This window comes from Benincasa hispida, chromosome 3, assembly GCF_009727055.1.
Source record: "Benincasa hispida cultivar B227 chromosome 3, ASM972705v1, whole genome shotgun sequence".
Classification (NCBI taxonomy): Eukaryota; Viridiplantae; Streptophyta; class Magnoliopsida; order Cucurbitales; family Cucurbitaceae; genus Benincasa; species Benincasa hispida.
Window position 1 is genome coordinate 32,476,299 of NC_052351.1, and position 27,190 is coordinate 32,503,488.

Below are 27,190 nucleotides of genomic sequence, written 5' to 3' on the forward strand. Positions count from 1 at the left end.
TGGTGCATGGTAAGAGATTAAAAATAAAAAATTTTCCAAATATATGATATAAATATTGTTTAATATTTATTATATATATTGTAAAGAATAATTTTATCGGCGACAATATTCAGTGTAGAACAACTTACCAGAATTGAGTTCAATGTGTCAGCAAACATTGGTTAATGTAGAAGGTATTATTCAACAAACAAGACGACTCAATGTTGCTGTACCGATCGAAGACGTATTCGTCGTAGACAACAGTGACAACAAGGTGAACCTAATTTAGAGAGACACGAAGATAACCCCATGAAGTAGTCCTCATAGATGACAGTGACAACAAAGTGAACCTAATTTAGGGGGTCGTTTTTAAATTTCATGTAAACTTTCATTTTCAAATTGTAAATTAAAGAAGTAATTGTAAATATTCTTTAATATCATGATATATATATATATTTTAATATGAGTGCAAGATGTTTTCATTGTAGATTAAACATATAATTAAGTTTAATAATGAAGGAATTTGTGGACCAATTCCTAAAGTTTTAATATTGTTGTACATCTACAATTAAAAAAAATAGTCAACAAACTGTAAAAAAAAAAATAATAAGCAAATTGTGGACCGGTCCACAAGTTTGCGTCTGACCGGTCAACCAGTCAACTGACGTGGTGCTGACTAGATTAAACAATACTCGTGTACCGGATACACAAGTTTGTCACATGGAAATCGTGTACCCAGTACATGATTTCACTACTCCAATTTTGTCAATAGTTTCCCAAAACACCTATTCTTAGAAAAAGTTTTCCTCCAACCCTATTTTTTTCATTTTATTTTAAAAAAGATTCAAATTACAGTTCTAGTTCTTTCTCTCTTCCTTTTTTTTTTTAAGATACTTTAAAGTATATGGAGTCATTTCATCTTTGTTTGTGCCCTTTCACAATCACATGTGAAAGCACACATTCACTTCTCAATAATAATCAATAACAATTAGTTAGATATACCATGGTTATGATCTCAAAATATATATATAAATTACCAATTATTTGAAGGACTAAAATTAGTAATTTAAAAATGAAGAGAATATTTCAATAGATTTAATATTTATTTTAAATAGTTACAACTTTTAGTTATTAAGTTAATTAAGAAATTATTAATAAATTAGTTAGATTAAAATCAAAATTCATATTCAGCATATGTGTGATAACAAAATATAAAATTAATCTTAATAAATTTTAAAAAATAAATCAATTATTCTCTGCGAAAAAAACCAATTAAATAATATTTCATCTAAATTATTAAAGAAAACACACATGTCGCACGTGGTAATAGTAATACAATACTAAATAAAAGAATATGGATTACACGTCATCGCTCCATGAATCGCGTTGTAAGACAGCTACTAATGGTCCACTTCGGGATTTTGTTTATCGAAGAACTTTGTCAGCGAACGGAGAAGTTGAACTGACCAATTCCGAGAAGAGCGCCGATTCCGACAGAGATGGATTTCACTATTCTGAAGAATGCAGTTGATGAAGCTGTACTGATTGACGCTCACGCCCACAATCTCGTAGATGCCGATTCCTCTTTCCCTTTCATCAACTGTTTCTCCGAAGCTCACGGCGAAGCATCGGCTTATGTTCCTCATTCCCTTTCCTTCAAGGTATTTCTTCTGCTCTACTCAACTGAGATACGAGCCTGGTTGGAACTCGGACCCATTTTTTGCTTGATTGGAAAGCTCGTATGTTTTCTCCCAGTGGTTTGCAGATTGACCACTGAATTAGCATTTGAACTTTAGAGTGAATAGGCCGTAGAATCGAGAAATTCCTGTAGGATAGGCTGAGATCATCTTCCATTTCCATGCCGACGTCTAAACCTGAGACTAAAACAGCTTAATCGTCATACCATAAGAAATACAAGAACCCTAGCCTCAGTCGATAGACGAGAGGCTTTAATACCATAACGGCTTTACACCAGGAAGAAAGGGACGCGGAGTTTTAAAGAAGGGAGTGATCACGAAATGTCAGTATCAGAACTACAGTAGCCTCTTTATGGACTAAGATACAATAATTACAAAACAACCCTCATAATAGAGAGTACATAACAGAAAACCATTTTGACAGAAATAACCCCTAATGTGCCTTTTTCTTTTTTCTTTCTTTCTTTTTTTTAGTAATTACAATTTAGGTATTTTTTATTTCAAAAATTAAAATTTAATCTCTCTGGTTTAATAAAATCTCATAAATAGTCTTGTAGTTTGATAAAACCTTCCTAAATAGTTCTTACCTTAAAGAATTATATATGGACAAAACTTCAGCTACTAGATTGTATTGTTAAAAAAGCTCAATACAAACTTCAGCGTTTTCAAGGAAAAGAAAAGAAAAGCATACTTCAGCTTGCTTAACGTTTTAATTTAAAGTCATAGCTTATGAAATAAAACGAACCACCATGATTGTGACAATATTGTAGTTTTCTGATGTTGAAGCACTGGATTGAGTTCTTTCTTTCTGATTGGTTTTGACTCTGTATAATGCAGAGAAGCTTGAGGGATATCGTTGAACTTTACGACTGTCAACCATCCTTGCATGGGGTTGAGGACTACCGAAAATCTTCGGGATTGGATTCCATTTGCTCAACATGTTTCAGAGCTGCAAGAATATCTGCCATGCTCATTGATGATGGATTAGAGTTGGACAAAAAGCATAACATAGAGTGGCACAAAAAATTTGTTCCAATTGTTGGTAGAATATTGAGAATCGAACGTCTAGCAGAGAACATTCTCAATGAAGTGAGATATATCTGATTTCTCGTCTTGAAGATGCTTTGAACTTTATTTTTCCCCTTATTGCTTTATTCATGTCAATAGGAGTATCAAGGTGGATCTTCTTGGACACTGGATGCATTCACAGAAACATTTCTTCGGAAGTTGAAATCATATCCTTTGTTTGTTTTCTGAATTTATATGGTATTATTGGTGTACGATGCTGTCTACTTTTGTGTATTTTCTTATAAAGCTGTAGTACATTGGCTCATGACATATATGGACTGAAAAGTATAGCAGCATACCGCAGTGGTCTAGAAATCAATGTGAATGTCTCAAGGAAAGATGCCGAGGAAGGTCTCATTGACGTTTTACAAGGTTAATAAAACTTAAAGAAGCTTTCGTCTGAATTCTCTATGTCTCTTAATAATATACTAGTGATTGTATAACTTCAGGTGAAAAACCTGTTCGAATAGTGAACAAGAGCCTTATTGACTATATATTCATTCGTAGTCTGGAAGTAGCTCAACACTTCAACTTGCCAATGCAGATACATACTGGGTAAGATAAATTACCAGCATTTCTTTGGTCTACATTGTGCTATAAATTGACAGCCTAATTTATTCACTGTACAACTTACAACTTCCAATTGGAGTGCTATTGACAAATCTTTTTCTAATACTGCCTCTTATCTTATCAACTTAGATTGCAGACTCTTTGTCTGATTCCTACTCCTCGGGCCTAGGGATTGCTATTTCCTAAGGCCTTTAGGCTGTTTTGGGCCTGTTTGTTTTGATACATTTCTCTGTTTATGTTTTTCAAGAAGCATAAACTTTTCATTGATATCTGATAAGTTACTTCGAACGCAAAATTTCAAACAGAGCTTAACGAGGCAATACCCAAAAAATTGAATTGTACATGCCACATGATACTGAGAGAAGCACAAGATATCGAACTTGCTATAGAACAACGTACCAGGATAAATCCCCAATAACTAAAAGCAAAAACTTACTATGCCCCTACTTCACAGAAAAGCATTCCTATCATTAATAATTTATTGTGGATTGAATAAATTTGAAAAGTTTTGGAAACATCATGCCAAGAAGCTGGGTGAAGCTCGATTCATTTAAAGCTTTAATCCTTAGAAAAAACTTGCTATCTTTTGTTCCTCTCCTACCATTTACCCAAAGGCCCAAATAGTAGACTGAATATTGTTGATCCAAGTGATCCTTGATTTTCCTCCAAAGCCATAGCTGCTATAGAAGACTGAAGACATTACTTTTAGCCTTGAGATTATAAAACTTATACGTTTCTGATTAGCTCCATGGAAGCCTCCCATAAGCACTAGCTATAAGAACAACGGAAAAATATATGATAAATATGGCTATCTTGTGCATGTCATTCATGCGCAGGGTCCATGCTAATCTTCTCTATATCGTTCCAATTTTATCGGATATCCTGAAGGGACTGATAAATATGGCTATCTGAAGGCCCCCACCCCTTAAGCTGTTGGTTCTTGCCTTTTTGTGGCTTATACACTTATTGTTGTTTCATATATGATAAATATAATTCTCAAGCCTTAAAACATAAGGGGTAGCAGCAAGGAATTAACGCCCAATCAGGGCATTTGTTTCCTTCTAAAAAAGGAGGAACATGTTGGAATTTTAGGAAGTTTGAAGGTGGCAGGAATAGAAGAATACATGACCTGTTGACAACTATCAGTAAATAAACATATGTTTAACTTTATCGCTTTCATAGTATTTGATGCTCAGTTATCAAATCACCATAGTACTTTATTTTCAGTCTATCTATTGTATATAATTATGTTTGTGATTTCATACCTCTAGATTTGGAGACAAAGATCTGGATTTGCGGCTGGCCAATCCCCTTCATCTTCGGACTCTTCTGGAGGATAAGAGGTTCTCTAAGTGTCGCATAGTTTTGTTACATGCATCCTACCCATTCTCAAAGGAAGCGTCATATCTCGCTTCTATTTATCCCCAGGTTAAAAAATTTATCATTCTTTCCATTATATTTTAGTCTTGAAGTTTGAGATTTTTATGATATTTGATTAACCATTAGTTTTCTTCTTAATTTTATGCTCATAATCTCTCAGATCTACCTTGACTTTGGATTGGCAATTCCTAAGCTTAGTGTCCATGGGATGATATCTGCACTCAAAGAACTGTTAGAGCTTGCTTCAATTAAAAAGGTGAAAGGAGTGGAGTACTAACTATTAAACTTTTGATAATTTGTTTCCTAAAATATGCAACATAATGAAACCTTCTTGGATAAATATGAAAGTCATTATTCATGGTATGTATTTTATTTATCATTTTTTTGCATGCTCAAGTTTATAAGTTTGTGTTGTTTGGCTAAAAGTTTGGCAACCAAATTGCAGGTGATGTTCAGCACAGATGGATATGCCTTTCCTGAAACCTACTATTTAGGTACGTGAATAAATATGTATACATGTCTTGAATGTATATCAAAAAATAAGAAAAGAAAAGAAAAAGAAGAATATATGTAGCAATGGAACAATGATAAAATGATAAAGGAGTAAAGTAACACATGAATACTTCCATTATCTGCACTTACTATTAGTTCATAGTTCAAACCAATTTTCCTTGTTTCGTAGGTGCAAAGAAATCTAGGGATGTTGTCTTTTCTGTTCTAAGGGATGCTTGTCTTGATGGTGATCTCTCAATTTTTGAGGCTGTTGAAGCTGTGAATGATATGTTTGCACAAAATGCCATACAATTGTACAAGATTAATCTTTTGATAGACAGTTCTATGCCAAATAGTTCGACAGTTTCTATTCCTTTGATGAAGAACAATGTTGTGCAAGAGGATGTCAGGCTTGTTCGGATTATTTGGGTTGATGGTTCAGGACAACAGAGATGCCGTGTGAGTTCTTTTTTCTTTTTCTTTTTTTTTTCCCCATATTTGTGTGTGCGTGTTGCCACCTTAGAGTACCTATTCTTTTGTGTTTCTAATCTTTTTGGAAAACTAAGAAGTTGATAGGAGGTGGAGGCCCATTGTAAAGAAAGAAAAGAAAAAAATCCATCAAATCCATCATTCAATTTTTGGCCGGCGATAAAATTAATTAAAAATAAAGTGCTTTTTCTCTTTTGTATTGTGGGACCCTTGAACTTTTATTAAAAAAAAGTTATTCATTCCTTCACTAAGAGAAATGGAATTACTCTGTTATTTCAAACACTTCTTGGTCATGGAGCAAGCACCTTTGTCGGGAGGGGGAGGGGGCTTCCCTACTATTGCTCCAGACGTATATTTTTCCTTTTTTACATCCCAATGTACATGCAAACATCTTCCTTTTTTCATTCTTTTTTCATAGGATTGGAGTTTCTTTTTAGTATCATCATCATCATTATCGTTTTACTTTTTTTGCTTTATTTGATTTATGTTCTAATTGTTCCAGGCTGTTCCCTTTAAGCGGTTCAATGATGTCGTTAAAAGAAATGGGGTTGGTTTAGCTTGTGCTGCCATGGCAATGTGTTCTTATGCTGATTGTCCAGCTGACGGGAGTAATCTTAACGGTGTGGGTGAGATCAGACTTCTGCCGGACTTATCAACTAGATTAATGGTTCCTTGGTATGAAGCTTCCAGAACGTTTATGTTATAGTTTTTCTGCATTACGATTTTAGCTCTCGATTCTTCTAACTAGTCCTTTTTATATAAAATTTTCTCAATTTGTTCAAATAGCTTCAAATGTGAGATGTGAGGAGGAAATATATGAACATTCTTCTCATTACATTGATCTACCGAAACCCCTTTATGTTCAATGGAGGGAGAAACGAATGGGATCAATTAATTCCCCATCATTAATTCCAGTCAGCTTGTTATGATTCTCAATCAACAATAAGACTTTTGGACTTTCTTCTATTGAATTCCGATGAACCACCTCTTGAACTTCTTCAAACACAGAGAAACCCTCATCAATCATGGACTACTCAATTCTGATTAAATCAAGAACATTTGAAAAATCTCTTGCAAACAAAGGTGAAGAACCTTGTTTCCTCTAGAACTGTTAGCTCCTTTCCAGACACAAAGGTGAAGTTCATCAAGTACCAATTTCTTCCTCCACAAAAGTTTCTCAAACTCAAGAGGTCTCAGATGTAGACTCCGTTGCCAGTGTTAGTAGTGATGAAGAAGATTTATTGGCTGAAAGTTCATCACCTGAAGACATTCACTCTGTTGAAGATATAATTGAGGATGTTGCTTCCTTGTTTCAAAGTTCGGCTTCTGAAGCCATGCTTGTTGTAGTTTCAATTATCCCCCATTACATTGATCTACCTGTGTTTTGTCTTGGACAAGCTATTCTTTTTCAGTTTCTTAGATTGTTTTGTTGTGGGCATTGGCCAGTCATACCGTGAGAGGAGGAATTGGATATCAACCTATCTCAATATCTACTTCTTGGGTATACAAAAATTTTAGGTTAATTATCAAAAATATCCTAAACTATTGGTTGGTTTCAATTATATCCCCAACATTGAAAAGTTTCATTTCAACCTTTGCAATTTGAAATTTGTTTCAAAACATCCCTTAGGCTTTTGGTGTTAGATTCCTAGACTAAAAAGTTTGTTTACGCTTACCCATTGTCTTTATACCTATGTGTTTTTATTTATTCACATAAGCAGACACAATAATTTTTTCCTCCATGAAATTAACGGCAAAAGCATTGTTTTCGTACAAACTTCAAACTTCTAGAGTTAAAATGGAACTTTTCAAACTTCAGGGGTGTTTTTGATAATTTAACCACGATTTTATTTCGATGGATTGTCTTCGTTAAGCAACTAATCAGTCTAGTTCTTTTTACCTTGTTTCTCAATAAGAAGTCCTCCGTTGGTTAGGGAAAAAAAAGATGTTTAGTTCATCGAGATCAAATTGTATTGATATTGACCTTTTGGGCATACTGACATTTGCATTTTTACTGATCAGATGTGGCTTCCAAGCTGCTAATTAGTCTAGTTCATAGCATATTTATCTTCTGGGTGCTAGCCTTCAATTGTATGCAAAATTTTCCTATCGGTCTTAGATAAAGGTAATGAGCAAGAGCACAAACGTACACTCTTTTTTAGTAGCTCTTTTTGGCGTATTCAGATAAGTGAGAAGGGAATAGGGAGAGTGCAAAGTATTTGGAATGTAATTGGGATTTTTATAACTGATGGTGTCTTGTCTTCCAGAATTCTAGATTGCTATGTCATGTGTTTTAGCTTTTTGGGGCCTTGTTCCTAGGATCTCGACTCCTAGTTTTTGAGTTGGGATGGCTTAAAAAACCTACCGTCAAGAGAGTTTCTAGAATAGTTTTGCAAGTATCACACTATTTCGAAAAGGAATTTGCACATGTATATTTTTAATTTTACCTTTGATAAGAAAAAGGAAATTTACTATATGCTTCTTAATTGATATCACTTTTGGTTCAACTTAGACTATTGCTTTCTTCAACAGGAACAAACAGGAGGAGATGGTTTTGGGTGACATGCAAGTTAGACCCGGTGAAGCCTGGGAATACTGTCCAAGGGAAGCCCTACGAAGGGTCTGTAGAATTCTGAAAGATGAATTTGACTTGGTACGGAAGATTGTTGAAGTCTTTTGAATTGATAATCTATAAAATGTTTACGCTGTTACAGATTCCCTAAGATCAAGCTAAGAAACACTAGCAATCGATGGATGGTTGAAATGACTCTCTCCCCTCTTTCCTCCCCTTCCCCCCTCGTCCCACTTTCCGTCCACCCTATCGAAGCTCACCATGCCCTCTCACCGTATCTGTGACTTGTCCCCGCCCGTTTCACCCTCTCCCTCCTGCTCACCCTTTGACACCTCCCCTCCTTTCGACCTTTACACCCTATTTTTGCTCTGTTTTCAGCCATGGAATTTAAATCCTGCAGCATTTTGGATCATTCCTTCCATATGGGACAAGAAGGATCCGACTTCTTCATAAAAGACTTAAAGAAAGGGCAGTCCATTCTCCTCTCCTTAACCTCAACCAAATGGCTCCATGAGAGCTTTCGTAGACTTCTGTCCGGTCTCACCTTTGAATTTTTCTTATTAAAGGAAAGAGTAGATCAAAGCTTCATACGTCTGGCTAAATTTCGTGCAAATGAGAATTGGTTTGTAGAATGCGTTGTTTGGCCAATCTCTGGAGGAAGAAAGAACATCCACATCACATTCGACAATGAAAAATCAGGTTGGCAAGATTTTAAGGACATGATCGAGGGCTGCATTCGAAATTTCAGAGTGTCCCCTGCTTTCTAGGTTAGTCCTCCTCGACCCAGTCCTTCCCGTGATCAGGGTCTGGTCAGTAGTCGTAGCCTTGCTCTTCCACCTCATGGAAAAACCTTTTCCGAAGCTTTACAAGTCTTTAAGTCCTTGAATCCCTTAGCTTCTCCTCTTTTACTCTCCCCTATTCCACATCCCGAAAAAACAAAGTAACCAATCTTTTTGGACTTAGAAGAATTTGATGTTTTGAATGAAGATTTTAGTAATTTATGGATTATTTCAAGATTATTAGCATCAATTTGGTGGAAGGAAATCGCCAAAGAGCTTAGTAAGGTTCTCGGTACCAATGTTATCGTTAATCCCATGTTCGCAGACAAGGCTCTAATCAAGATTAGCCAAGGAGACTTAAACGAAAAAGTGCCAGCTCAGGGCAAATGGAGCCAATTTGGCCCCTTTCATCTGTTGTTGGAAAAATGGAATCCCCTTAGTCATGGAAGGCCATCAGTAATGCAGGGTTTTGGGGGTTGGGTGTCAATAAAAAACCTCCCTCTAGATTATTGGTGTAGAAGCACCTTTGAGGCAATCGGGGCTTACTTTGGTGGACTCATTTCAATTGCATCAGAAACACTTTATCTCATCAATTGCTTAGAAGTTAAAATTCAAGCCAGGAATAATCTTTGTGGGTTCATGCTAGCCACCATTGAAATTAAGATGAAATTCGTGGAAGTTTTTATTTAAATTTTGGTGATATTACTTGCCTTCATCATCCTACAAATCTACCTAATAATGTACTATTCAAAGATTTCTCCAATCCAATAGACTTAGTTCGACTACAAGAAGTCTTGAAGGACGAAGATGCCACCTCCCAAATTGATATTTCCGAATGGTCCTTCCTATTGTTAGCTAAGTCCAAGCCAAAGTTCTCAAGAAGTTCAAACGCGGTGGCAAAGAAGGAATTCCAGAAGCCACGGGCTTCAAAAACCAATAAGGGAGCTTCAGGGGAAGGTGAAAAGTCACCCCCTTTGGGTATTAACACCGTTAACTCAGAAATCCAAAGGCCTATACTTTCGAAAGAAGAAGTCAACCAGTCACTAAACCTGACGGGGGAAATCTGTCAAGGAAGGAAGTTGAAAAGTCTTTATCCCCTGCCTTGCAGCCTCAACCTTCCGAGAGCAAAAAATTTCAATTGAAGAAAGTCGAAAAGTCTTTAGGCTCAAGTATTTTGCCAGCAAAGGCGCCTCGTTCAAGTAATATGGCTCCTCGAGTTCCACGGTCTGCTTTTAAGTCTCTCTCTGCCATTATTCTGAAAGAGAATTTGAAAAAGGGGAGATTCAGCCGACATTTCTCACTCAGAAGTTGAAAAGTCACTCGCGCCAAAAAGAAAAAAGAAATCAAAGTTATTGGACCTTTGCAACGTGGATTTCCCCTCAGCCTCTTCTTCAATTGAGAATGCCTTAATCACGATTGAAGACCAAGTGACCCTAAAGCCCTCTTCTCTCGTCCCCTGCCTCAACACAACTTCCCTGTCCCTCCCTGTACTACCAAAACAACTGAATCCTCTGCCATTGCTACCCCCGAGCAACCACATTCCCCCCAACTACACCGCACCCCCCCCCCCCACCCCCCTATTGCCTGGACAGTTGAATCCTCTGCCATTGCGACCCTTAAGCCCTCTCCTCCCATCAGCATTAAACCACTACCTAAACCTTTCAAAACAATAACAAAGCGGTTGTACAGAGCATGCCAATCCACATGCCTTTTCAAGTCATTTCCAAAGCACTTCATCAGAAGAAAGTATCTGAAGGAGCATTCTAAGAGCCTTTGTTTCAAATCTAAATCAGTGGCTGATCAGATTCCAGAAGTCAGAAGCACCTTTTCACAAGAGCAGCCTTATTTTAACAGGTCAGACAACCAACTCTCCCTCCCCCCTCTCCTCAAGCGACAAGTTTTCTCCCCACCTAACCCGGATTGTTTCTTTCTGAGAGGAACTCCAAGCTTCTCCCCGGATGCCTTAGTGAATGAAAAGAAGGATGATCCTCTCGACTCCCCTTTCAGTGTGAGTAGTGAGGAAATTGATTGGAACAACACATCAGGAGAACAAGAAGTGTAGAAAACGGAAGCTCCTCTGCTTGTTGATTTAAATCCCCTGTTTCAGACCAAGGAGGACAAGACCTCTGAGGTAAATGCTTTCAGCCCTGCTCCCTCCGCCCCCTCAGCAGTCCCTTCTGACCTCCCAGCACACCTATTGAGCATAGTCTCTGATTGCAACCTAGTTTTGGATTGACTTATGACTGCCAAGGCTGCCATCCAACACTAAACACAAAAAGATGAAAATAGTGACTTGGAACTCAAGAGGCCTCAAAGATAGAAATAAAAGACTGGCTCTTAAACGCTTCTTAAAGAAAATTAACCCCTCAATAGTGTTAATTCAAGAATCCAAGAAAGAAAATTTTGATGCAAGCTTTATTAAATCTATTTGGAGTTCCAAAGAGGTCGGTTGGGATTTTGTTGAATCCTTTGGTGCTTCTGGTGGAATGTTGACAATGTGGGATACAAACCTGATTTCGGTATTTGAAACTCTTAAAGGAGGATATTCCCTTTCAATAAAATGTACCACTATCTGTAAAAAGAATTGTTGGATTACTAATGTATATGGGGCAACCGACTACAAAGAAAGAAAATTTGTGTGGGAAGAACTACTTTCTCTTGCAGCTTATTGTGAAGAGGCATAGTGCATTGGTGGAGATTTTAATATCACAAGGTGGGCACATGAGAGGTTCCCTTTGGGCCGAAGTACTAGAGGCATGAGAAAATTTAATGGTTTCATAGAACAAGTAGAACTCTTGGAAGTCCGTTTGAGTAATGGGAGTTTCACCTGGTCAAGGGAAGGCAGCTCAGTTTCTAGATCCCTTTTAGACCGATTTTTTATATCAAAAGAATGGGATGAGTTATTTGAAAATTCAAGAGCCAATAGACAAGTCTGAATATTCTCAGATCACTACCCAATTTTACTAGAGGCTGGTTCTTTCAGCTGGGGACCCTCCCCCTTCAGGTTTTGCAACAGCTGGCTGCTTAACAAGGAGTGTATCCAAATCATCGAGAAAGCATGGTTTAATAGCAAAGTACATGGTTGGGCTGGTTTTATACTTAGTCAGAAGCTAAAAGAAGTCAAAACAGCAGTAAAAAAGTGGCATTATAACTACAAGGAAGACCTAAAAAAGAAGGAGGAGAGGCTGTTAGCAGAAATTGAAAAATGGGATACTCTTGCCGAGATTTCCCCCCTTTCCAGCAGTGATTATGCAGTATGGTCATCTTTAAAATCAGATCTTATGTCTTTATATAGGCCGGAAGAAATCAACCTAATTCAGAAAAGCAAGTTAAAGTGGCTCAAGCAGGGAGATGAGAATACAAGCTTTTTCCATAGATTCTTAGTAGCAAAGAAGAGGAGAAACTTCATAAACAAGTTAGTTGATGAGCAAGGAGTGCCAACAAAGTCTAGTTCAGAAATTGAAAGCCTAATAATCAATTATTATAGCAACCTTTTCCTAAAATCCCCAGGGAGGAAGCACATTCCTCTAAATCTAAATTGGTCAGGTGTGAATACAAATCAGAATCAGTCTTTGCAAGCCAAATTTTCAGCCACAAAAATCTTCTTAGCTATAAAAGCTCTTGGCAGAAGCAAAGTTCCAGGCCCCGATGGCTTCACTTCAGAATTTTTGTTAAAATTTTGGACTCCTCTCAAGTCAAGCTTCTAAGACATTTGATGACTTCTACAAGAATAGTAAGATCAATGCTTGTATAAAAGAGAACTTCATATGCTTAATTCAAAAGAAGAAAATAGCAATCAAGGTCAATGATTTCAAACCCATTTGCTAAACCTCCTTAATCTACAAAGTCGTTGCTAAGGTGCTAGCCGAGAGACTGAAAGTGATAATGCCTAGCATCATTGCCCCCTCCCAATGTGCATTTATAGAAGGAAGACAAATATTGAATCTCATTCTTATTGCCAATGAAGCTGTTGAAGATTACCGAGTGAAAAAGAAGGAGTGGATTCTTAAACTTGATATGGAAAAGGCTTTCGACCGAGTAGTTTGGGAATTTTTAGAAAAAGTGTTAAGAACTAAGAACTTCAATCAGAAATGGATAGAGTGGATTATGGGATGTGTCAAAAACCCATTGTATTCGATTTTCATTAATGGTAGATCAAGGGGAAGAGTGGCTGCTTCAAGAGGCCTAAGGCGAGGTGATCCCCTCTCTTCTTTCCTTTATCTCCTTGTCAGTGAAGTATTGAGTGAATTGATCTCCAAACTCACCCAATCCGGCATTGTTGAAGGTTTTATAGTAGGCAAAGAGCAAGTTCAAGTTTCCATATTCCAATTTGCGGATGATACTTTATTGTTTTGCAAGTATGACAGCTCCATGCTTGTAAAACTTAAACATACAGTGGAGTTCTTTGAATGGTGGTCAGGGCAGAAAGTAAATTGGGAAAAATCAGCCCTCTATGGCATCAATGTGGACGACAGNAACATACAGTGGAGTTCTTTGAATGGTGGTCAGGGCAGAAAGTAAATTGGGAAAAATCAGCCCTCTATGGCATCAATGTGGACGACAGTGAACTCTTTAGCACAACAGCATCCTTGAATTGTATGGCCGACCATCTTCCTTTCTACTATCTAGGGTTGCCTTTAGGGGGTTACCCGAAAAGAGTTTCCTTTTGGTAGCCGGTCCTAGACAAATTCCAAGCTAAACTTGATAAGTGGAAGAGATTTAACCTCTCTAGGGCAGGAAGAGCCACTCTATGCACTTCAGTCCTCTCAAACCTTCCAACTCATTATTTGGCCATCTTCCTCATGCCCGAAGGAGTAATATCTAGAATGGAAAGGATAACAAGAAAGTTCTTTTGGGAAGGTCATACCGGCAGTAAGCAAAACCACTTGGTTAAATGGGATTTGGTTCAAAAACCCCCAGCAGATGGTGGCCTCGGCCTCGGTGGTTTCAAATCTATGAACATTGCACTCCTTGCTAAATGGGGGTGGAGATATTTCAATGAGGAAAATTCTCTTTGGGGCAAAGTAATAAGAAGTATTCATGGTAAAGACTCCTTTGATTGGCACACAGCAGGGAAAGGAGGTAGAAGCTTGAAAAGCCTATGGATTAGCATCTCAAAGACTTGGCTTAAGATAGAATCCTTGGCCACTTTCAAACTTGGTAATGGCAGCCAAATTGCTTTTTGGTTAGACCCATGGGAAGGATCTTCCCCTTTAAGTACCCAATATCCAAGCCTATTCAGAATCACCATGTTTCCCAATAGTTCAGTTGTTGACCATTGGGACAGCCGCTTAGCTTCTTGGTCCATTTCCTTCCGAAGATTGCTTAAAGATGAAGAAGTGCTGGCCTTTTAAGAGTTGTTGGGGAAAATTGCAAGTAGAAGTCCATCTCACTCTTTTGATAAAAGGGTATGGTCTATTTCAGCCACGGGGTTTTATACAGTTAACTCCCTTAAAGTGCACCTCTCCCCTTTCTCCCCTTTGGATAAGTCCCTTTACTTGGCCTTTTGGAAGACAAAAAGCTCTAGAAGAGTCAATGTTCTCATATGGATTATGCTTTTCGGACAGCTGAATGTAGCTGATGTTCTTCAAAGGGAGCAGCCAACAACCTCCCTATCACCCTCAATCTGCCCGTTCTGTCTCCAACATAGTGAAGACTCCCTTCACCTTTTTTTCACCTGCCCTTATTCAGCTTGGTGCTGGAAAAATCTGTTGTGTTTCTTCAACTTTTCATGGATTATGTGCAACAACTTCAAAGGCAACGTGCTACAACTTCTAGCTGGTCCTAACCTCCACAACCCCATCCGACTTCTTTGGTGTAATGTAATAAAAGCTCTCTTGGTAGACCATTGGTTTGAAAGAAATCAAAGGATTTTTCACAACAAAGCTCTTGGATGCCAAAATCGCCTTGATTCCACCCGCTGTCAAGCTTCCTCTTGGTGCATCTCTCCGAACCTTTCAATGCTTATAGCCTATTGGATTTCAACCTCAACTGGGGGGCTAGCATCTTCACTTCCCCCTTTGGACAACATTAATTAGTGTCGGACGTCTGTTTTCACTTATTCTAGGGTCCCCCCAGGTATCTTTGAACTCTTTAATTATTTCCCTCAGTTTTAGGCCACTGTTTTGGCTTGTTTTTCGGTTATTGTTCCTCGATTTGTACTCTTTTTAGTGTTTTTTGGTTTCATTGGATGTGATGAGGGTGCTAAGGGGTGTCAACCTAGTTGAGATACCCGGGTACACCTCCTGATCCTAAAAGAAGTCCTAGTATTTCCGTTTTTGCTCATTGTATAACCCTCTTGTACTTTGAGCCTTAGCTCTACTCTATATTTTAATATAATGACCCATTTCCTTTTCAAAAAAAAATGTTTACGCTGTTAAATGTCTTATGTCCAGGTATTGAACGCAGGCTTTGAAAACGAGTTTTTCTTATTGAAAAGGGCAGTCAGGTAGGGTATACAATTCTCTATGGCCTTTATTCATTTTTGACTTTTGCAATTTGCCAATTTCCATTTCTCGATGTAAATTGACTTATGTAGGAATGGAGAAGAAGATTGGGTGCCATTTGATTCAGCACCATACTGTTCTACATCGTCATATGATGTTGCCTCTCCTTTTCTTCATGAAGTAGTTGCTTCCTTGACCTCATTGAATATTACTGTGGAACAGGTATTAAAAAAAATATCACATGTAGGAAATTGTTAGAATTTACGTTTTTGGTATCTGGAAGTCAGGGTTCCCTAATATTTATTCAAGTAGGACACATATCAATCACTTTCCTGGATTAGCAATTTTATGTAATGTATGGATAGAGGATGTAGTTTTCACTTTGATGCATTGTGCACATGGACTGAAGTAGGTGGGGATGACAACGTATAATATATTTTAGATATATAGATGCTAGCATATGAACTAGTATTTACAATTTTGTTTCTGTACCAATTTCCCAGCCTACTTTCCTCTCCCCCTTCACTTTTATATGGGTAATGATGTCTAACATGAAACTGTGAAGTTCCAAGCTTTGGAGGAGATCGACCCTTAGATTGCATACCTATAATGTGTAGATTATTTACTGTTATATTTGGATTGGGGTACACATCTATTAAGCTAATGGAACACTATTCCATTGAGACCTAAACTTTATAGTACGCAGATTATTTGATGTGTTAATAATGTATTCTAGGCATATGTCCACACTCGACCTATTTCAATTAAATCCTATCTACAAAACACACAAAATAATCTACTTATTGTATAGGCTATACCCTGCCATTTCTTTGTTATGCCTCTAATTCTATGCACCATTCTATGCACCACCCCCACCATTAGGTTGTTTCCCTTTGTTCTTTTTTGAATACAAATCTCTGTTTCTTATAAAAAAAAATTATTGCTAACTAACTAGAAGTTATACACCATAGATTTGTATCCAAAACTGATGATTACCACATCAAGTATCTAGATTTTGCATAGTTGAAGCCCCTTCTTGTAAAGGGAGGTTCCTTTTCTGTGGGCTAGTTATATGGGTCACCCTTCTCTCAATCTCCCTAGAATCAAGTTTGGTTGCTCCTCTTTAAGTTGACCAAGACTTTGATTTTGTTTGTTTGTTTTTAATCTTGTAGTTGCATGCAGAAGCTGGTAAAGGTCAATTTGAGTTTGCTTTAGGCCATACTGTTTGTCTCAATGCTGCTGACAACTTAGTTTACACGCGGGAAGTTATTAGGGCTACTGCAAGGAAGCACGGATTGTTGGCAACATTTATTCCCAAGTATGTTTAAGGATTCAATAAAGTAATTGAGCACTTGACTAGAACGAGAGCAACAAGTTTCCACTTGTCGATCTAGTTTTTGCTAATGTTTGAGAGGTTTTTTTTTTTTTTTTTTTTTGGTCTAATGATTTTAACATGGGACTTCTATTACAAAACTAGTTCCCTAATGAGGCTTGAATTATGGTAAATGAGTTGATACAATAATCACATTTGCTGCTTTAATGAATGCCTAAGAGACTCTCTTGGTTATGATAGGAACAAGACTGTTATTTCAATTTAGATGTAGAAAAAATTATGAGATTAAAAGAAGGGGCAGTGAAGGAAGATGTGCCTTTGGAACTCATCGGCAGCCCTACATAAACAGCACCCATTTGGGAAAGAGAAGGCCAAGGGCACCTCTTTTGTAAACTTACTCATAAGTCATAATCATTAGTGAGATAGTGTTGATGTTGATAAGATAATGGCCTAGACTCCTTAACTTTTTTAGCTATGCTAGTTCTAGCCACTAGTTAACATTGGACTCAGTAATCTCTCATTGATATCAAATTTTCTTGTCATACAGAAAATAAATTTCATTGATGTAATGAAAATAGACACTATTATTCCAAAATACAAGATCACCAAATAGAAGAGAAAAACAGGCCGAAAAGAAGAAAATCTAACTTAGAGAGAGTCCCATAAGAAACTAAGAGACAAATCAAACCAAGACAAACCAGACCAAAAACCAAAAAAACTGACACAAACGATCAAAAGACTTTGAAAAAGCCCTTATGAGAGGGAGATGAGACCCCAATGCAAATGGGACTTGAAACAAAGACTCGAACACCTCAAACAATTCATAATGGGTGGGATTATTAATAAGAAACTAATACAATTGGTATAACGATGGAGAATATGATGTAACCATAAAATTATTATAGTTTTGTCTTGGATTTGTAGTGTTATTAAACTCGATATTCTAAAATGGATAACATCATCATTTCTTATCATTCCTTAGGTATGCCCCGGATGATATTGGTTCTGGCTCCCATGTGCATGTCAGCTTGTGGCAGAATGGTAAAAATGTTTTCATGGCATCTGATGGATCTTCTAAACATGGAATGTCAGCACTTGGGGAAAAGTTCATGGCAGGGGTTTTACACCATATCTCATCAATTTTGGCATTTACAGCACCAGTTCCGAACAGGTGAACACCCCATCCCACAATTCTACAATAGAATTTGCTCTAATGGTCAGTTGCCAATTTTTGCAATGGTAGCTTCCACAACCCAACAAAGTTTGGCGTTGCATCTGACCTAATAAGTAGCTATCATCACCAAATAATGCATACTAGGCATAGGATCTTTTGCATAAAATATAAATGAGGACATTTGCAAACATAAGTGTGAGGTTTGTATACCTATAAAATTAGAGAGAATCCTTGTTAGAAAGGTTCTTTTTTAAAAAGATAATAACAAGAGTAAAAATAACAGAATACAAAGGCATACAAAGCCCAAAAAAGGAACCCAATGAATGGGCTTCAACTATACAAAACAGAACCTAATGTCTTCAAAGTCGAAGCCTCGAGGGGAACATGAAATCTAACTAGGGGTGGTGGCGTAGTTGGCTAGCGCATAGGTGATGTGTTTTAATTATGCGATGAAGTGAGTGTTATGTGAAATCTTGTTAATGCATTTTTTTACTCATTCAAATTACAACTTGCATTTCTTAGTGTATTTAGGCACAATATCCTATCTCTAGGATGCATGCGATGAGTATTTGATGCAATAGATATTTCTTCATTTCTAAAGATGCTCTCCTTGTTTTATGAGGTCTAAATCTTTGGCCTTTTCAAGCCTAGTTTTCAATCTACTTAGAATGATCTCTCGACTCATTCAAGTGGTTTATAAAGCATACATAAAGCAAGTTGAACGCATAATTAAGCTTTACTTAGTTCATGTTAGCTGCAATGTTTTTCAACCCATAAAGAAATCAGTTGTTCATGATAAAAGTTGAGGAGATGGATAAAAGATAGATTGAAGATGCATGCATATTGAGAAAAAGAAGTCTTTCAACGTTTACACAATACATATGCAACTATGGAATGGAGATAAAGAATCAAGCCATTATGCAATTCCTTGCTCCCTCCAGCTCTGTAGATGACTGCTTCAAAAAGAGTGTTGGAGGTGAAATTCCCTTTTTGCGCCCAGAGATAAATCTTATGCTTTCACTTAAGATTTCACGAGGGCTCGAAGAGGAAATATCTTTTGAAGTAAGAATTTGGGCAAAGTTCTTCCCCAATGTCCTCGTTTTTTGCATGGAAGTCTCGTAGGGTATTTATAGGCGTCAAAGGGCAGTTTTTCTTCTCTTACTAATGATTATGCTGATAAGGTGCATTAAATTCCATACCCTGATGTGCCGCCTGTTCCGCGTCATAAGTTCATTGGCTCTGTTGTGAAGCTTTCTTGTTAGCCACCAACTTGGTCTTTGATTTGACTTGCACCGCCCATGCGCCATGTCATTCCCCATCGCATGAGGCCACCAACTATACCTTTCCTATATTGGTGTTGAGAATTTCTTGCGATCACAAAAGAAGATTTCCTACACCCAAAAAACACGATTTTTATAACTTTTGTAAATAAAGAGACTTTATGCGTGTGTGATCGCATGATATAATTATTTTCATGAATTCCTCATCAAGCTATCGCATTTTCAAAACTTTTTCCTAATTGTTTCAGATAAAAGAGGTAAAATAACTTGTATTTCTACAAGTTATTACACCCCCAAATTTAAAACAATGTTTGTCCTCAAGCATATATTTAGAGTCCTAACATATCTTGAACGTTTTGACGCATTGCTTAGACTTCTCAAAGTGTCTCTAACTCAAGATTTGCTAGACTAGAGCTTTCTTTAGTTGTATTCACCTATGAAAATATTTCCAGCCTTTAGAAGCGGCAAGCTTATTCCTAAAAAATTCCTTGCTCATTTCCAAAACTATCTTATATTTCGTTTTTAGGAATGGGCCTTTTGGTTTAAACTTTTGTAAAAAGATTCTCCTTAGTGCCTTAGGTTTGACCATGTGCTGATTCGAGCATCTTATCTTCGTTTTGGCTTGCCTTCACGAGTGTCATGCGGACATCCAACTACGAGCAAGGTGCTCTTTTCAGACTTTACTCATGCCTTTGAAGTTTTGAATATGGTAGCGGAGTTGCGATAGATTATTTCTTGTGTTGATCATGATTCCCACCTTTGTTTTGGCTTGCCCCCGCGGGTGTCATGTGGGGCGTCCAACTACAAGTAGATTCTGATCTCAATGCCGATTTTTTTTTTCTTTGAATAAAAGATAACAAAGAGATCTCAGAAGAAAACAACTTGATTTGAATGCATTTAGCTCAAATCTCCCACCCCCAAGTTTAGAGGGCAACAAGGTCCTTATTGCTGAAAAATCAAATTATGCGACGGCTTCAAAAAGATATCGCAAAAGAGGTTTGAGATAAAGCTTGCACGCATATGAATTTCAAGAAATGTTTCCCAAGGTAAAATCTTAAAGCTTAGTACTAACACTAGTCATACTAATCATTGCGTTGGTAATACAGTATCATCATTGAGGTCATTTGTGGAACGCGACAAAACACAGAAGACTTATTAAGCGATCAAGAAAGATATGCAAGAGACAAACTAAAAAGAAAAAGCAAGGAAAAGGCGGGGCTTAAGAATGGAATTCATAGATTAATTATAAAAGCTTGCGATGACAATATAAAGATTAAAATAACAAAAAATTGAAAAGCAAACACCCCCAAATTTAATTTTTGCCTGCATCATTGTTGTTTTGCTCCTACTGTGGTGCATTTTCTTTCGGGAATTGTAAAGGAGCTTGGAGATGCGAGGGAATGGCTGGTCCAACCCCGAGTTGAGCCACGACATCTTGGAAAAATTGAATCATGAAGTGAATTGTTCGCGTTGTCTCTGCGTTTGCTAGCGAATGAAGCTTCTGGTAATGGTCTACTGTTGGACAAATTCTCTTAACTCGTTGTGTTGCCTAACGAGTTCTTGTTGTTGTCGCATCAATTCATCAAGACCTCCTAAGATAGGCTCACAAAGGTCATCATGAAGGAATCTGTTCCATTCGTCATCTTTAAGGTCGACTTCTTCAGACACGTTGGAGTAGTGGTGTTGGCTTCTTTCGACAGCTTGGCACCTACTGGCCTCACCAAAGCCCGATCTTCCGCCTTCTTCAAGTGTAGGCATTGGTAAACTTGGGTCATCAACAGCGGGAATGGTTGGGTGGACGCTTGGTGGCCTTCGTTTGGATTTGGGGAGGATGGAGGTGTTGGTAATTTTGTTGTGATGGGCAAAATGGGGAGAGGGAGTTCTTCAAGGGATGGAGGGTGCTTATTTAGGTCAACGCCTAACCTAGGGGACTCTTATTGTAGATCATTAAAGTCATCTGGATGCGGGGGAGAGTCTGTCCTAGATTTAGGTGAGAAGGTTCGGCTTCAGCGGGAGGGAAGCTTCTCAACTTGGGGTGATGCAATGACCCTCTCTTGAACGCTTGGCGAAATAACCTTCGCTTTTTGTGCTGAGCAGGCTATGGAGGAGTTTGGGCTTGTTGGGGTCGCCGCTTTGCTGGCTGCTTAGGCTGATTCTCTGCTTGCTGCTTTGGTAATTTCATGAGGCGACGGAGAAAGTTACTCATGAATGTGCTTTTCACTTCTGCATCCTCTTCTTCAAACCATCATTGCGCAACGCACAACTTCGTAATCAGTGATGGGAAGAATAGTTGCCCACTCGGCTTTGAGAACAAAGTCCATATTTTCCCTGCGATAATGCGACCAACGTTGATCAGAATCCGTCGCATTATGCAGTAAATCACCATCACACGATCTCTTGAATTCGAGTGGTTCATGCGTCGTTGGGAGCAACTTTCTCTTTACAAAGTAGAGCCTCACATTTGCCTCGGGCGTTAGCCTGTGTGGCGATAGCGTCTTTACTCCCTTAGTAGATGTGGACCATTTGGTCCCTAGTTGGGCGACCGCTTTCAACGCATTCTTCTGTTCGTCAGCAGTTGGCTCTTCAATGATTCGATTTCCCTCGGCGTTAGGGTTGTCTTCCAAATTATACATGTCGTTAGTTTTCTTGACATCGAATCCGATTTTCGCATTGCCAACGTCTGCTCTATATTTTTCTGAATGCGGCATCCCATCATAGAATGCACGAACCACTGTCGGCTTAACCGTTCTAGCTCCCTCGCAAAAATCTATCCACCCCATCGCATTTATGACGTCTGTGGTGAAGGTGGGCAATGGTGCATTCTCCGGAAAAAATTTCATCTCAATCAAGATTTGCAACCTCTTCTTTGGCGCTCTTTCCTCCTCCACCATGGACGCTTTGCCTTTTTCTTCCCTCCTCGATGCCACTTTTCTCAACGCTGCTTCTTTCTTCGAGGCTTTTGCCCCTTCCTCCCAAGTTGTTTCTTCTTATCTGCCGCCTTTTTATTTTGTTCCTTCTCCCTCAAGACCCTCTTTTCTTCTTGAATCTTCTTCAAATTGCACTTGATGCGCTGAGCTTTCTCCCTATGGGCTCTCTTTTCCTCATCGTTTTCTTCCCTCCATTCTTTTTCAAATTCTAGTGCGGCACGCTCCACACTATCCATCGACTCGTCTAGCCTTGCTCATGATGAGGCACCAACTCTCTTGAGATCCTCATCGCGTAATTCATGATGAAATTTTGTCACGGGATGAGGATGTTGGCTTTCTTTCTCAGCTCCTGGAAGCCTTCTTTAACCTTCTTGGCTTTTGTGACCAATTTTCCAGCCAGTCGCTCAATGGCAGATACGGGTAGGATTACCACTTCTTCCTCACTCCTCATTTTGCCTTCCCTCGTGTTCTTTCACCGAAAAGGCTCTTTCTCTTCATCTAACAAATTTATGCATTGAGCCTCCACCTTTTCATGTCGCCTTGCTTCTTTGCCTTCTTTTGTTCAAATACGGCGAACATCTTTCTGAGGGGCCCTTCCTTGACGCTTACCAGGCTTGGCGCATTGGATGCTAGCGCCTCAAGGCCACTTAGCGAGCGACTTTAAGTTTTTTAGAATCTCTTCGTACACCTTTCACTTGTCCCTTTTCCTTGCTTCACTGGCGTTAGACATGCATGGTTGAATGCATTCGTTGGGATGATGAGTGTGATAATGCTGGTTCAGGTCGAATCAGGGAGGTGGTTCTGATGAGGTTAGAGCTGAATGGGGGAGGAGCCACCACAGTTGGTGGCAGAACGTGTACTGGCGCGGGAGTGACTGGAAAAGTTATAGGTTGGAGGCTGGCTAATGGTGTAACCACCTCGTAGGAAAAGGAGGAGGTGGTAGCGTGGGTGGAAGAGGTGATGTTTTGGTGGGTCATTGGTATAAAAAAGAAACGACATTCGATTGGGTAATTGGGAAATCAGAAGATAGCCGATTATTAAGAAAAAACTCATTGAAGCGATTAAGAGGAGTTTTAAAATTCAAAACCTTAGACAACATTTGATTGATCAGATATGTAGCTGTAAGAATGGTATCACCCCACAAATATTTTGGAACATTCATAGAGAACATAAGGGCACGAGCAACTTTAAGTAAGTGTCTATTCTTTCGCTCAACAATGCCATTTTGCTGAGGCGTGTCACGACACGTAGCTTGATGAAAAATGCCCTTTACTTGCAAAAAAATTGGTTTATTGTTCATTGAAATATTCAATGTCATTGTCAGAGTGAAGAATTCGAATTTTAGTTTGAAATTGAGTCTCTATCATATTGTAAAACCAAACAAAAACCTATTTTACCTCTGACTTTTTTATTAACAAATAAAGCCAAGTTAAATGAGTATGATAATCTATAAAGGTAACAAACCAACGCTTACCACTATGAGTTAAGACTTTAGACGGACCCCAAACATCAGTATGAATTAAGGAAAAAGGTGATGAAGCCTTGTATGATTTAGGCAAATAGGTGGATCGATGACGTTTGGCAAAAATGTAACTTTCACATTGAAAAATTGAACAATCAAATCCTTTAAATAAATCGGAAAACAGATACTTTAAATAAAAGAAATTTGGATGTCCTAATCTACGATGCCTAGTTTCTTTAACAGAAGGAGAACAAACACTACTCAAGTCCTAAACTTTTTTATGACTAGCAGAAACTTCATCAAAGTAATAGAGACTATCAATCATCCTAGCACGTCCAATTGTTCCCCCGATTCCTGATTCTAAAAGATACAATGAGTTTCACAAAAGATAACACAACAGTTAGCATCCTTAGAGAGTTTACTAACAGACAACAAGTTACAAGCTAATTTTGGAACATGAAGGACAGAACGTAATATAAGTTTTGTAGTCAAAGGAATAGTTCCTTTTCCTACAATAGAGGTGAAGCTACCATCGGCAATGCGAATTTTTTCATTGCAATACACAGGAGAAGATGATTCAAATAAACAAGAGGAACTGGTCATATGATCAAAAGCTCCAGAGTCTATAATCCATGGAGATGAATTAATGCAAGAGAGAGCTTGAGGACAAGTACCTGATTGTGCCAAGGAAACACTAGGATTACCAGATGATGAATTGGTCTGTAGCAGCTTCAGAATTTGATCAATTTGCTCTTTATAAAACGGGTTGGAGTCAACAACATTAGCATTAGAGGCATGTTGCTTAGAACTTTACTAATTCGCAGGTTTTCCATGAAGTTTCCAATAAGTTTCACGTGTATGTCGAGGTTTATTGAAATGGTCGCACCAGACACGAGGCTTTTCATGAGGCTTATTGGATTGATTAGAAGCCTTCATTGCAGTATTTTCAGTCACCAACGCAGAGCATTCAACTGAGTCAATAGGTTTCTTTGCAAATCATAACATTTTTGCAGCTTTTTTCCCAGCAACTAGGAAAATTATAGCTGAAAAACAGTGGCAACCGGTCGGCAGCGGAAACGGCGGTTGGCGGCGCAGACACGGTCGGATGGCAGATTGCGAAATCGCGATTACAGAAGGCTGGGTTTTTTTCTAGGGTTTCAAAAAGAAAAAATAAGGTTTTTTTTTTGGGTTTCTAGGGTTTAAAAAATTTTGTTGCTCTAATACCATGCTAAAAAAAATATTATTTTTTCTCTTATTAATCTTAGAAGGAAAGGGTTTCTTAAATAGAAGAAATACCCAATTACAAATAAGGAAAGAATAAAATAATTATAAATAAGGAAAGAATAAAATACAGCAAATATAATATGTTGAAAATAGGGTTTTTACTCTAAGGGTATTTTTGTAATTGCCTCTAACCCTAGGGTTCTCTACAAGTCTATTTATTGACCCTGTTCTCATGTATTTGGTGGATTAGTTTTATAATAATAAAAGAAAAGATTTGTACCGTGGTTTTTCTCCGTGGTCTAGGGTTTCCACGTAAATATTGTGATTTTTCTCTGTTATTATTTTCATCATAATACAATAAGTACAATATAAAACTTCACAATAAAGGAAATAATCAACAGTTCTTTATATGCGTTGCCGAATATTGTTTCAATCTTGACGCGAGTTGTTACTAAATATGCGATGATTTTTTTTTAATCTAATACTAAAAGAAAGTGATGTATGCGATGAAAATTATACCCTTGAACAAAACAGTCTATGCGAGTAGTGCGAAATTCGAATGAATAAGAATAGGGTTGAGAAAAATATTCACTAACTTTCCTAAGTAAATGCATAAATCATGCGTTCAAGCAACTTACTCAAATTACAACCTATACTTCTCAGTGTATTTAGCCACAATATCCTATCTCTAGGATGCATGCGACGAGTATTTGATGCAAAAGATATTTCTTTATTTCTAAAGATGCTCTCTCCTTATTTTATGAGGTCTAAATCTTTGACCTTTTCAAGTTTAGATTTCAATCTACTAGAATAATCTCTCGACTCATTCAAGTGGTTTATAAAGCATGCACAAAACAAGTTGAACGCATAACTAAGCTTTACTTAGTTCAGGTTAGCTGCAACGTTTCTTAACCCATAAAGAAATTAGTTACTCATGATAAAAGTTGAGGAGATGGATAAAAGATAGACTGAAGATGCATTCATAATGAGAAAAAAAAGTCTTTCAACCTTTACACAGTACAGATGCAACTATAGAAGAAAAGAGATAGAGATAAAGAATCAAGTTGTGGTATGCAATTCCTTACTTCCTTTGGCTCTTCTCTTCTTCACCCAAAGAGGCAATGCACTCAAAGATTTGAATGGTACTTGAGATGACTGCTTCAAAAAGAGTGTTGGAGGTGAAGTTCCCTTTCTGCTTCCAGAGAGAAATCCTAAGCTTTCACTTAAGATTTCACTAGGGCTCAAAGAGTAAATTTTTTTGAAGAATTTGGGCAGAGTTTTTCCCCGATGTCCTTGTTTTCTTTTGCATGGAAGTCTCTTAGGGTATTTATAAGCTTCAAAGGGCAGCTTTTCTTCTCTTACTAATGATTATGCTGATAAGGTGCATTAAATTCCATACCCTAGTGTGCCGCCTGCTCCGCATCAAAAGTTCATTGGCTCTGTCATGAAGCTTTCTTGTCAGCCACCAACTTGGTCTTTGATTTGATTTCCACGGCCCGTGCGTCATGTCATTCCCATCGCATGAGGCTACCAACTACACGATTTCTATATTGGCGTTGGGAATTTCTTGCAATTGCATAAGAAGATTTTCTGCACCAAAAAGCACGATTTTTATAACTTTTGTAAATAGAGAGATTTTGTGCGTGTGTGATTGCATGATATAATTATTTTTATGAACTCCTTATCAAACTATTGCATTTTCAAAGTTTTTTCCTAATTCCGACAAAAGAGGTAAAATAACTTGTATTTCTACAAGTTATCATAAGGTCTCATCCCAACTAGGGACCAAACATCACTAGATCATTTTCTAACCCTATAAACACTCTATTATTCCCCTCCCCCTAAAGATCCCAAAAAAAAAAAGTACACACCCTAACAAGCCAAAGAAGACAACCTTCCTAACAAAAAGTCAGATGGAGGAGGAACTCCCTAATCATTTTATAAGTATCCCCGTGACAAGCTAGCGCGAAACCCAGTCTTTGTAAGAAATCACTCCAGACAACTTTTGTGAACTTACATCTCTAAATAATGTGACTAGTCTTCCTTGTAACGTTTATGCAAGACGTCATGTCTTCTTTGTATGCATGTTCAATTCATTGGCTGGTTGATTAGTTGTTTCATTGTTTGATAATCTCCTCAAAACCATGCATTTTATTTTTCAAAATATCAATTCCATTCTCTCTCGACTCTCAAGCATGCATAGTTTCTGTTGTAAAATTGATGAGATCTGCCATCCTAATGGATCAACTTTTCAAATAACATAGTGGTTGCTTCTCATTTGAGGTAATGTCGCTGCTTAACTTCTGTCACTTCCCTGC

General features: G+C 37.9%; 1 protein-coding gene, 1 long non-coding RNA gene and 1 other non-coding gene across 3 annotated transcripts in view; 1 reads left to right on the forward strand and 2 right to left on the reverse strand.

Moving 5' to 3' along the window:
• The first annotated feature begins 1,289 nt into the window (after positions 1-1,289).
• LOC120073263 (protein fluG) overlaps positions 1,290-27,190 on the forward strand; it is a 30,065-nt gene continuing 4,164 nt past the window's right edge. The window contains exons 1-15 of the mRNA XM_039026002.1: positions 1,290-1,640; positions 2,514-2,765; positions 2,844-2,911; positions 3,001-3,116; positions 3,194-3,299; positions 4,586-4,742; positions 4,855-4,950; positions 5,140-5,188; positions 5,377-5,645; positions 6,178-6,350; positions 8,208-8,328; positions 15,422-15,474; positions 15,565-15,694; positions 16,645-16,790; positions 17,788-17,976. Coding sequence (XP_038881930.1) covers positions 1,479-1,640; positions 2,514-2,765; positions 2,844-2,911; positions 3,001-3,116; positions 3,194-3,299; positions 4,586-4,742; positions 4,855-4,950; positions 5,140-5,188; positions 5,377-5,645; positions 6,178-6,350; positions 8,208-8,328; positions 15,422-15,474; positions 15,565-15,694; positions 16,645-16,790; positions 17,788-17,976 — 2,087 coding nt within the window. The 5' untranslated portion in view covers positions 1,290-1,478. The remainder of the gene's footprint in view (positions 1,641-2,513; positions 2,766-2,843; positions 2,912-3,000; positions 3,117-3,193; positions 3,300-4,585; positions 4,743-4,854; positions 4,951-5,139; positions 5,189-5,376; positions 5,646-6,177; positions 6,351-8,207; positions 8,329-15,421; positions 15,475-15,564; positions 15,695-16,644; positions 16,791-17,787; positions 17,977-27,190) is intronic.
• On the reverse strand, positions 4,104-4,206 carry LOC120074847. The gene has a single exon (XR_005481125.1). It is a non-coding gene; the product is annotated as a U6 spliceosomal RNA (small nuclear RNA).
• Positions 17,990-27,185, reverse strand: LOC120073264. The gene is made up of 3 exons (XR_005480710.1): positions 26,890-27,185; positions 25,958-26,462; positions 17,990-19,370 (listed from the first exon to the last, which is right to left on the reverse strand). It is a non-coding gene; the product is annotated as an uncharacterized LOC120073264 (long non-coding RNA).